The sequence below is a fragment of the Nannospalax galili genome, unplaced genomic scaffold (genome assembly GCF_000622305.1).
Source record: "Nannospalax galili isolate Female #2095 unplaced genomic scaffold, S.galili_v1.0 scaffold281, whole genome shotgun sequence".
Lineage (NCBI taxonomy): Eukaryota > Metazoa > Chordata > Mammalia > Rodentia > Spalacidae > Nannospalax > Nannospalax galili.
The window spans coordinates 4,059,525-4,072,066 of NW_008349068.1; the positions used below are offsets into that span (position 1 = coordinate 4,059,525).

The 12,542-nt window shown below is 38.8% G+C and overlaps 1 protein-coding gene across 1 annotated transcript in view; it reads left to right on the top strand.

The window, feature by feature from the left end:
• Adam23 (ADAM metallopeptidase domain 23) overlaps positions 1 to 12,542 on the top strand; it is a 164,652-nt gene that overhangs the window by 100,150 nt on the left and 51,960 nt on the right. The window contains 5 exon segments of the mRNA XM_008846181.3: positions 5,032 to 5,103; positions 7,360 to 7,523; positions 8,463 to 8,547; positions 9,648 to 9,738; positions 12,044 to 12,092. Of these exon segments, the coding sequence (XP_008844403.1) occupies positions 5,032 to 5,103; positions 7,360 to 7,523; positions 8,463 to 8,547; positions 9,648 to 9,738; positions 12,044 to 12,092 (461 nt within the window).

The window sequence follows — 12,542 nt, forward strand, 5'->3', positions numbered from 1 at the left end:
TTCTTCATAATTTCTTAACCATCCCATTTGAGTTTAATTTACTTTGGGGTGTCCTGGGGATTGAACACACTGCTGTTTGTGTGCTAGGCATGCACTGCACCACTGAGCAGAGCCCCATCCCCTCTAAATTTACTTTTTGGTATTTTAAATATTTTATTTTATTCTCTAGTTATGTGTATATGTGCCTGTCTCTGTGTGGGAATGTTAGTGTGAGTACATGTGACCAAAGAGACTAGAAGAGGCTATCAGATCCTCTAGACTGGAGTTTCAGGTGGTTATGAGCCACCCAGCATGGGTGCTGGAAACCAAACTTGGGGCCTCTGCAAGATCACTATGCACTCTTAACTGCTGGGTCACCTCTCCAGATCCTATGATTTTAATATTTTAAAAATGATAAACATTCAGCTGGGCATCATGGCATATGCCTTTAATCCCAGCACTCAGGAGGGAGGCAGAGGCAGGCAGATCTCTGTGAGACCGAGGCCAGCCTGGTCTCCAGAGTGAGTTCTAGGCCAACTGGGGCTACAGGGAGACCCTGTGTCATAGAAAGGTAAACATTTAAATAATCCTAAATAATAATTTTATCTTACATAACACTTTGCTTAGAAATATAATTTCCTAATAAAAAACTGTTATTCATTATACCTTGTATTTTGTCATAAATTTAATCTTATTTACGCTACCACAACTTTTAATTTCTTTTTATAATTGTATTTATTATTGTGTGTATCTCTGTGTGTGTGTGTGTCTGTGTGTGTGTGTGTGTGTATGTGTGTATGTGTATGTGATTGCAGGCATGCAGGTGCCCTAGCATGGTGTGAAGGCCAGAGTCAGTTGCAGGAGCTGGTTCTTTCCTTCTGCCTTGTTGAGGCAGAGTCTCTTGCTTCTGCTGTGCATTCCAGGCTAGTTGGTCTACAAGCTTCTGGGCAGTTCCCCTCTCTCCACTTCTCATCTGGCATTGCAGTACTGAGATTCCAGATGTGTGTTGCCACATCTGGGTTTTTTACATGAGTTCTAGAGATTGAACTCAGGTTTTCAAGCTGGCAGTGCAAGTGCTTTACCTGCTGAGCCATCTCACCAGGCCATCTTTTAATCTCCCACACTAGACTGAGAACTATTGGAGACTGATTGCTGCTGGGTGAGGGGGAGTATGATTTATATACAATTGCTAGATGGACTAACTAGACTCCAGTGGACGAATTTACACTGAAGGGCATTTGGGTACAAACACCTGAATGAATAGGACTTAACATGTATGGTGGAATACATGAGGTCCAGTGGGGGGATGAGGGAAGCATGGATGGGGAGGGGGATCTAAATTTGATTAAGAACTATTGTATGAAATTACAAAAGCTCAATAAAAAAATTTAAAAATCAATAAAATTTGTTTTTCCATTTAACTATAATAATGGATGGAAATGTGTGTTCATGTGTCTTTCAACCTAGAAAAAAAGAACAGTAATTTGTAATGGTTAAGTTTTGGGGAATATATTTAAAAAATGAAAAAAGCCTTGATTTTTGGCTAGGTTTTGGTAATAATGCTCAAGACAGAATGGAATGGCTTGAGAGATTTGTACCATTTAAAAAATTTTATTTTGAGATAGTAGAACTAAATATATTCCTTTTGCTTTAAGACCAAGTTACATTCTATTCTCTAATAGTCCCAAATAAATATTTCATTTTTAAGAACCCTCTTACAAATGTATTAACCTTATTAAGACATGATACAGGTCTGAGGTGGTGAATATCCCTATTTTCCTGATTTGATTGCTATACATTGTATACATGTACTCAAAGGTCACATTGAACCCCCAAAATAAGCATGATTAGGATGTATTAGTTATAAATATGTTAATAAAACATGTTTATGTGAAGAAAAGAACCTTTATAAGAGTTGAAAAATATCCTTTTTTGAAGGTATTCTTTCTATCAAATAAGGGGAGTTCTTAACTGTAATTGCTGCAGAGACTTAGAAAATGGGTACAGAGAGCAGAATACCGACACTCCCATGCAGTGCCTCAAGCCGCAGCAGCTAGGATAACAATATACCTGTTTGCAGTGTCTGGAGATTAGCTGATGGGCTTTAGCATAATCGTCCCATGAGAGGACTCACCTTACAGCATTTATGCTATACCAGGCAGCGGGATTTTATAACTCTCACCTTTGAGTTGAAAATAAGGTTTAACTTTAATTGTTTTCTAAAGGGCACATTTCTTAAGGGCTTCATTTATTCAGGAAATGAAAGCCAATTTGTCAGTTTAAATGGAAATGGTTTTCAGTGATCACAAAATGTGAAGGTAAGTTTTATCATAAATGGAGTTTGCACATTTTTCTTTATTTGCCAAATTAGTTCTCATTCATGCAGGAAATGGAAACATTTTGCCTACATTTGCATTCACGCTTACCTCTCTCATATTGGCTGCCTGAAAAATCACACCCATCGTGTTTTGAACAAGCAGCCCATTATCAGTGGCTTTCAATTAGAAAGAAAAAAAAATCTTTCAAATTTGTAGAAAGCATCTTCGTACCTAGCGGGCGGAACCTAATTTGTGTGCAATTATAGCTTGATAAGAGTCTGCAAACATTTCTTTGAGCCGCTTAAGCTAAAAATAAATATTAAAAACCTAATAAAAATTGGTTGAGATATTTTAAAGCAGACACAAAGCAAGTGCTTTGCTTACATTACTGCTGGGTTATTAAGGATCAGCCAGTAAGTGCAAATAAACGGTGACTCAAATATTTTTCAATTAAAACCTCATTTGATTTTCCTTACTTAAAAACCATTGTGTTTTTTATGTATGTAACAAATTACAAATTCTCATCAATAATCCTGACTTGTTGGGGGATATATAGTAAATAATAGTTTATAAGCTTTTTCATAAGAATTCTTATCTGAACAAGTTAATGTCATGTTCCAGCCCAGTAGAACAGGCTTTGAATTCCAGGCCATGATCTTAGATAAGTTATTTGGGAATAATAAAGCTCACGTCATAAAGTTGTGAGGAGTGGATATTTGTGGTAGAAAAAACACTTGCAGTTCCTCTTAAATCCTAGTTAACATACTGTGTGGGGTTTTTGGTGGCACCGGGCATTGAACCCAGGATCTTGTACATGCTAAACAAGTGCTCTGTTACTTAGCTATTTCTCCAGCTTTGTTTTGTCCTTTTCCTAAACTCTTAGCATCATTGAATACAGCCAACTGTTGTTTTATTTTTAAAAAACTATTTTATTCCTCTTCTGGTTTCTATGACACCATAAAATTCTTCTACCTTTGCTATTTCTTATTTTTAAAAAATATTTTATTAATTATTTTTATTTTATGTGTATGAGTATATTGCCTGCAGTATGTGAGTGCACTCATATCATGCAGTGCCCTCAGAGGTCAGAAGGAGGTGTCAGATCCCCTGGAGCTGGAGTTATAGATAGTTGTTAGCTGCCATGTGGGTACTGGGAACTGAACCCGGGTCCTCTGCAAGAGCAGCCGGTGCTCTTCATCACTGAGCCATCTCTCCAGCACCTACCTCTGCTATTTCTTCTCTTTATTATCTGACTCCTAGAATTATGTATGGGTGTGCGTACTCCCCTCCCCCACCATCTGACTTGGTTCAGGACTCTGTTTAATGCTCTTTTTCTGAGTGACACCTTCTAGTTTCAAATCTTTAAGTCATGTCATGACTTGAAATCCCTGACTCCCTACTTTAGAGCTCCAGACTTCTGAGTTCCATGATCAGGAACCAACTGCAGATTTGACAACCCTGTTTCAGTACTGAATAAGCAGCTCACATTTAGTGCCTCTAAATTGTAGTTCTAAGTTCCTGTAATTTTTCAAATGTTCTTCTGAAATTCATGTGTTGGAAATGGTCCCCAAATTCACATGGTAGTAGTATATAGTTTTAATTGCTATAAAAGATACAATTGTTTTAATAAGTGTAATTGATGACAAATTTTGAAGACTTGTCAGTGATAAAACTTTCAATCATTTGTTTCAGTTATGTTTTTGTTTTTCCTCATGGTTGTAAAAATAGTAGCCTCATGGAGCAGTAGTGAGCATGAAATTCCTGTGATAGATTGCAGTTTTCACATGTCCTCTTATTAAAGATATGTTGAGTTAAGTATACTAGTCCTTGGTGAAAATGCAGCCCTTTAGTGGTGGTGGGGAGGTGGAGTTCATTGATAGAGCATTTGCTTGGCGTGCAGGAAGTCTTGGGTTCTGTCTCCTGTTCTGCAAAACAAAACAAAACAGTCCCCAACTCCAAACAAACGGACAGAATGGCCTTCTGATGTTATGAGACAGGGCTGTGTGGTGCAGGCTGGTCTTGAGTTCCTGGGCCCAAGTGATCATCCCATCTCAGCCTCCCATGTGCTGGGACTACAGGTGTGCCCTACAGTGCCTACCCCAGATGATACATGGAATGATTCTGTTAATTTATTTTTAAATAATTGTAATCATCATTGACTACCAGCATACTTCCTTTGACTTTGTCTCTTCTTTGACTTTGATCTACCGGAAGTAAATAAAGGCTACATTTAGGAGTGGTATCCTTAGGAGAAATGAACTAAATGCATGACAAGTACTTCTCTGTTGTGGGCAGTGTCTAAAGTGCTGTGTAAAGGAAATGTTCTTGACTCATGCATAGCCTTGACTTTAAAGTGAGGAAAGTGTCCAGTGGATACTGATTTGGGGTCCAAACCCTTTATATACTGTAAAGATTCATTTCAGTGAAAGCAAAAGAAATGAACAGGTAGACGTTAAGGCTAAATTAGAAACTTCGCAGGGACAGGGTTTTCCACATAGATTCCTGTAGACCCTACCTATTTCCTGTACTATGGTGGGTATTTTACAGTTTGCTGTGGGGGTTTGGGTTGAGAGGAGAAAAGGAGGCACAACACTGTCTCTGGTGAAGCGCAAAACCAAATTCTGTACTTGAACCTCGTTTCTAGTGTCTCTAAGAGATTTCTACTTTTACAGAATTTTGACATTTGCCATCAAATAGAGTTTGGCAGTGACTGGTACATCTTCTCTTTCCCCAGTATAAGAAGCACCGCTCTTCTCATGCACATACCAACAACTTTGCCAAGTCTGTGGTCAACCTTGTGGACTCTGTGAGTATCTTGATTTTCTTGAAACTTCAAAAAAAAATGGCATGTTTTCTATATCTGCCTCTCTTTGCTCACTGATTATGCTATAGCTGTTTCTTGGGTAAAGTAAAATCCCTAAGTTCTTCTGGTGGAGAAATCATAGGATGGGGAGCATCCTCCAGAGCAGTGCTCTGTGCCCCTCAGAGGCCCATTGAGTTGTTCTCAGAATCCCCAAGATGCGTTAGCATTGCTTCCTTCTTTTAAGCTTATTGACTTTCATTAATTATCACTTTAATTGTATGTATCTGTGGGGTACTGAGATAATTTGGTACGTGTGAACAGTGTCTAATGAGCAAACCAGACTAGCCAGCATTGCCATCTCCTTAAACAATAAGAAATTTTTTATTAATCTACAGTAATTGTACAGCATTGCTTCTGTTATTACCAAAGGCCACGGGGAACAGGAAGCGATGGAGAAAGACTGAGAGGACTGGAAATAATATTCAGCACATGAGACTTTGTTAATAACAGCTTGAGCGTTGCTTAAATATTTTGGGTGAATAGAAAAATACTAACAGACCGAGGCAGCATATGTTTAGAGGATATAGATAGATGGAGTTTTTAAGGATATGTGTTTATTATCTCAGTTCTCCCACAATGGACAGTTTCAGACTTAATTTCTAGATTTCTAGATGATAGAATTAGATGCCATCACCACATAAGACTAATTCAAATCAATGAAATATATGCCTCCTTGAAAGGGTGCTGACCTCCAAACCTCCACTATTGGCATGTTTTTATTTCCTCCTGTCACTTTATAACTTACAAAGAATAATTGTTAAAATTTTCTTCATATTTCCTGCCTTAGGTAGAAACTTGATAGAGCTAAATATTATGCATTATGTTCCAATAAATAATTCAATTTGACTAGCATAAATTAATTTGTATATTCTACTGTGAACTGCTATTTTGTTAAGCTGAATGCATTTTTATCTTGTATTTATTATATGGTCCTTCTTAATTGTGAAAAAAATCCTTTTTATAAATTGCCAAGCATCTAAATGTTATTTACTCCAAGGAGCTGCCTCTTTTCTGCCTTTTAAACAGCCCCAAACCACTCATCATGTAAATATTCATAACATATTTTATGCACCTAGCATATGTTATGTGCCTGGTAGGCGCAGCTGACAGAATTGTAATATGAGTTGATGCGCATAGAATAAGTAATATAAAATTAAGTTTGAACCCCTGAGAGCTGGTTTACATCTGCCTCATTACTTTTCTTTAATTTCAGCTCTTGTCAATCTGCTCAGAGGAAAGCTATAACTGAATATGGAAAAGAGAATCTTAAACACATCTTTTCCCCTGCAAAAGCCATTTATTAAGAAGCATCTCTGTGTTACTCACTTCTACGTGATTGAATAGAATCATACGTAGCAAAATTTAATTTTTATTTTGTGTTACCATATATGGTTCTGGTGCTGGTCATTCATAGCAGAGAGATATTACCCTAAGTCACCTTTGTGTAAAGTCGTTAGAACTTCATTCTAAGGACAGCATCCTTCTCAGTGTCTTCAAAGACTGTTCATTTGTTTTCTTAAATAGTTTGAAACTGGGACAAAGTGACAGCTCTCATTGAAGTTGCTTAATTGTGTGAATTCTTTAGTTATTTGGCCAGGAGTAGAGAAAGAACAAAACAGAAAGATTATTATGAGGGTCGGCACTCTGTGCTGAGGGTGAGATTGCTGACAGATTGCTCTTTTCCTCCTTTGGCCTTAGATCCATGATTCTCAGAGCTATTATGTAACATGGCGAGTCGGCCATTTCATCTGATGAAACCTCCCAATCCTACCAGGATTAACTGGTCATATTGCACATAGGGTCACTGTGTCAGGCTCTAGCGTGCTATCGCCCTTGGGCTTTGGAAACATTGTTTTCCAAATAACAAACCCTGTTGTCAGTGTAGGCCCTGACAAGGGACTTGGTAGCCCTAGATCCCTGCTAACTGCCACCAGGCTGTTAAAAAAGATACTGATGTGGGAGTAGACATGATCTTTAGGAGAGTAGACGAGACAAGACTGAATTCTGTGGGTTTTTTTTCTTTTTTCTTTATTTTATCTCTTGGAAAAGAGAAAAGAAAAGCAAATTCTCTATGATGAGCTAATTCTGACCCCGTGTTCTCTCACCTCCCCCTTCCTGTCCTTCCACTGACTGACTCACTGATCGTGCATGTTTGACCCAGTGTTTTCCTCCTGCACCTGTCCTGTTGTATACCCTCAGATTTACAAGGAGCAGCTCAACACCAGGGTTGTCCTGGTGGCTGTAGAGACCTGGACTGAGAAGGATCAAATTGATATCACCATCAACCCCGTGCAGGTGCTCCACGAGTTCTCCAAATATCGGCAGCGTATCAAGCAGCATGCTGACGCCGTCCACCTCATCTCGTACGTGTTTCTTCAGGCTCTCCTGGCAGTTGCTGGCTTGACATTTATCTTTATCACTTTATTGTATCAGTTACATGTCAGATAAGGCTGCATGTCTGTGTTAACAGAGTTAGAATCCTAGTGCTGGGATGCTGCTGGCTCCATAGCCATGCGCTTTCCTGTTAGAGGACAGATCTTCCATCCTTATGGCCAAATCACAATCCAAGATGCTACTGGCACCCAAACCCTTATTACAGGCATCAGGGATGCCAGGCGGGGGGAAGAGCAATAGGGCACTCCCTCCAGCTGAGTCAATTTCTGTCCATTTTCAGGAAAGCAGATTTCCTGAAACTTTGCATGCATTGACTTCAGATGGCTAAATCTAGCTGTCGGAAGTCCAGACAAACCACTGAGCACAGTTGTGCTTCTGTCACTGAGGAAGAAGTGCACTGCTGTGCTTTCTGCTATTTTTCTTCTCTACTTGTGACAAAGCTGTTTTCAGACTTTCCTCCCTGGAATCAAACCAACAAATGCATCATCTTTACCTTTTCCTCCCCCCACCCCAAGACCTTATCAATTTATAATAATCAGTGATACGCATTCTCTAGTAGAAAATTATGGAATTTATGACAGCATAAATTGAAATATATCTAAAATACAGTTCTTAGCCAGGCATGGTGATTTAGGCCTTTAATCCCAGCTCTTGGGAGACAGAGGCAGGCAGATCTTTGTGAGACGGAGGCCAACCTGGTCTACATAGTGAGTTATAGGCTAGCTGAAGCTACAGGAGACCCTGTCCCCAAAAGACAAAAATAATAAATAAATAAATAAATAAATAAATAAATAAATAAATAAATACAAGTTTCTGATTTCCTGGTGGAGGGTGGTTTCCTGGGTGCCCAGTGCAGGAGAGTACACATGTTTGAGGAGAGTTTTCTAACAGTACTTTGTCTTTCCAAGGCGTGTGACATTCCACTATAAGAGAAGTAGTCTGAGTTACTTTGGGGGTGTGTGTTCTCGCACGAGAGGCGTTGGTGTGAATGAGGTAAATTTTATGTTTCCTTATGTAGAACTCTGTCTTTGCAGCTCATCCTCTTCCTAAAGTCCTAGTTTATAGTGCTTCTTCTATACATGTAGAATGATGACATTGTAGCATGAGTTGTTTCAATCAATAAACAGAACCCAAAGTATTCTTTCTGATTGATAATGATACCTTTGGGTAGCATAATGTTAGTTTTGCAAATTTGTCAGGTAAATGTAACTGACAGTTAGCTCAGAGATTTTTAGGCCTGTATAGATTAAATGCTAAGTTTTTATAAGCTTATTCGTTCTTTTCCCATAACTTTTTTTTGGTAACTTTAATGCTCTCTTGCTCATGTTAGAGTTAACTTGTTTAAATACCAAGTTTACTCATTTAAATCCAAAATTGTGTATTTCATTCTAAAGTATTATCTTTATGCTTTCTACTTAATTTTAGTATGAATTAAAACAAGTATTTTCTTAATATCATTGTTTGAATTTTGCTACCTTAATTTTTATAAGGAAGGTTCTTGGTTGACAAAATCACCCCCAAAGCCATTAATAATTTTTTCAACAATATCAAAACCCTAGTCAATGCTGGAATATTTTGTTGTTGTTTCGAGACAGGGTTTTCCTGTAGCCCTAGCTGACCTGGAACTTATTACGTGAACCATGTTGGCTTTGATCTCACAGATATCTGCCTGCCTCTTCCTCCCAAGTATGGGGATTTGTGTCATGTGCCACCATGGTTGGCTGCAGAATGTTTTATTGGGTAGTCTAGTCCACTAGCCATCGTTTAGTAGGGGGACCTTCTTGACGTATTTGTACTAAGTTGGGTTTATTCTTGGTTTGTGATGAGTTGAGTTGAAGCACAACTTTGGTGACTTATGTTTTCTCTATCCATGTGAAAGCTTCATGTTCTGAAACATGCCACACAGGGAAGGGTGCTTTCTGCCTCTTGGGTCCCCCAGTTGCAAAGGAGAAGTAATCTGAAGAATATTCCATCTTTAGATGTTGTGAGGCTCTATTTAGGGGATTGGGTGGTATGTGGTAATAATTAAAAAATATTAACTAGCTTTGCACTCTCTCAAATGTTTTCCACACACTTTCAACTCTGAAAAGCAGTATGGGCTTCCAATAGCAGTGGCACAAGTATTATCGCAGAGCCTGGCTCAAAACCTTGGAATCCAGTGGGAACCTTCTAGCAGGAAGCCAAGTATGTACACTGACCTTTTTACTTAAGTTCATGTGTCATTCTGTCTGTATAATACATGTGTAATCATTAAGAACTTTTCATTGCTAAGTGACAGCAGTTTAATTATGGTATATCTCCTTTGTCTAAAAAATTGAGCAACTTTAGGTAATTATTAAGCTATTTGGGCTGAAGATATTTCCCTTTCAAAATCCATAAACTCATACCCAGTTTCTCAAGGCATGAATCAGATCTTTCTTGCATTACAGAACACTGGGACAAGGGGTGGTAGATATTCTCCTTTTGGGTCTAATCAGTTGAGAATAGACACAAAATGCCAGATGCAGCTCCATGACAAGTTTTTTAAAGGTACAGTGGACTGGAAAGGAGCTGAGAGCTAGAGTCACAAAGGACTCTATGTATACAGGACTATGTAGACATGTCCTGAAAGTTGGAGAAGACTGCCCCCAGACAGAGCTTGCTGCTGGCCTTTTAAACTTAGGGTGGGTAGAAGAGGACAGAATTCTCCCTGGTGCAGAGGCAGGTCCAAGAGGGAGTCCACACACGGCCACCAAAGTAAAAGGAACGATTATGGATGTCACGTTTTTCATTGATCGAATTAAAGATGGAAAGAAAGGACCGACTTACCAAAAGACAAAGTGTCGAGGGCTCATCATGCTTTTTTTACTGTTTTAGACATGATCTCACTATGTAGCCCTGGTTGGCCTAGAGCTTGCTGTGTAGATCAGACTGGCATCAAACTCACAGAGATCTGCCTGCCTCTGCCTCCCAAATGCTAGGATTAAAGACATGTGCTACCATGCCTGTTGGGCTCATCAGTTTTAGAAGCCCATGAAAATGCCTAATTTATTTTAAAATCAGGATAAAGTCTGACCTGAATTATATTCTTCTTTGCACTTGCACAGTAGTCAGATATGATTTGGGTGTATTGTTGTGGCAGAAGGCAAACCATCACAGTAGGACTTTGTAGGAAAGAGGCCAACATGTTCACTCATATTGTTCATTTAATGAGAAATTAAGTCAAAGTTGCCTTTCCTCTAAAAGCATAAGAGCATAAAGGTCTCTCTTCCCACCCTGATATCCCCTGAGGGGAAAATGAAAAACCTACCTTAGTATTATCCTGCAAGTTAAACTCTTCAGATCGTATGGAGCAAAAGCCCATTCTTGCTGCCTGCCACAGCTTCTTCATTTCTAAAATTCTTCATTCCTTTGTGAATTGTTTACATAGGTAGCTATTCCATTAGCTCTAAATTTTGAGCTTTGAAATTCTTTCTTTTAAAATATCTTTATTGAGGCTAGAGAGGTATCTCAGTCAGTAAGTACTTGCTGTGCCAACATGAGAGCCTTAATTTGATTCCCAGCACCCGTGTAAAAAGTCAGGCTGGTAGTGTGTGTTCTGGAGGCAGGTAGATCCCTGGGGCTTTCTGCCTGGCTAGCCTAGCCTAATTGGTGAGCCCCAGGTTCCAGAGAAAGACCTCGTTTCGAGAAGCAAGATAAATGGCTCCTGAGGAACGACATTTGTAGTTCACCTCTGGTCTCCACGTGTACACACATGCACACATACACCCACCCCCATCCTCTAAACATAGCCCCCAACTTCCTTTATATATGATAGGAAAAAATGAAAAGAAGAACCCATCACAATATCAACAATATGTCAATCTCTGGCATCTCGGTTAAGTTTTATGATGGCTATTTAGTAAGTGATCAATTACTATTTTAGATTGCTGTCTTGTGAAACCTTTTAGCTTATTGTTCTGCAACTCTGACTGATTTTGGCATTGACTTCAACAAATCGAATTCCCTTCTCTAGCTGCTTTGTGTCCAAAGGACTTTGGTAATATTATATTGAGTTCATAGAGCACACCAGGCATGCCATCTGTGTGAATCCCAGAACCCTTCTGGGAGACAGACATTGTTCCTATTTTAGAAGCAGAAACCCAAACCCAAGGAATGCTAAGTCACTTGCCTATGAGACTCTTTCATACAGTAGAATATAAGCTAGGATCCACTTTTCCTAGTTCTAGCTCAGAGTATTTTTAAGTAAATATTTGAATTTAGGAACCTAATTAAGTTGTCTGAGCTACAGAAATGAAGAGGCACGCTCCCCGCCCCCCACCCCCTTTGGAAGCAACTTATACTTCTGGAAAAGATAAGGAAGTACTGATGGAAATAAATGGGTCATGGCCCTGTCTTTGACACAAAATTGGTATTAAAGGAGTTTTTGTAGGAACTGTAGTGCACACTGAAACTGCGACTTCTGTGTCCTTTTCCCACTTTGCTCCTTTTAATGTGTTCACTGGACTAGAATGTGACTGCACGGAATCCTGGGGTGGCTGCATCATGGAGGAGACAGGGTGAGTTTGCATTGCTCTTGCATTTGATGGATGTCTTTTGCAAAAATTACTGCATATATAATAATTAGAGATGCACTCTCTCAGGTACTGGTCTTTTAGGCTGAGCATTTAGTATAAATTCAATAATTAATTGTCTGATATTTTAAAAATGACAGTGCTAATTCACTTTATTTTAATTTTTAATTTAAGGTTGCTGATAAAAGTAAAATGTATTAGTCCTTTCTGTTTATTAACCCTTACAGGAAGGACATGACTAAAAGCTTCTAAGTTTAGGGGAGGCATTAATGTTTTAGTACACTTAGAATAAAAGCTGGTTGTCTACCTGAAGGAGTCAGTAAAATCAATTTAGTCATCAATTTACATTTTAAGGAACTCATACTATATATGTTTATGGTAATAAAAGTTGTAGTGTACTGCTTGTAGAATCAACAAAGCTTTTTTTCTTTTTCC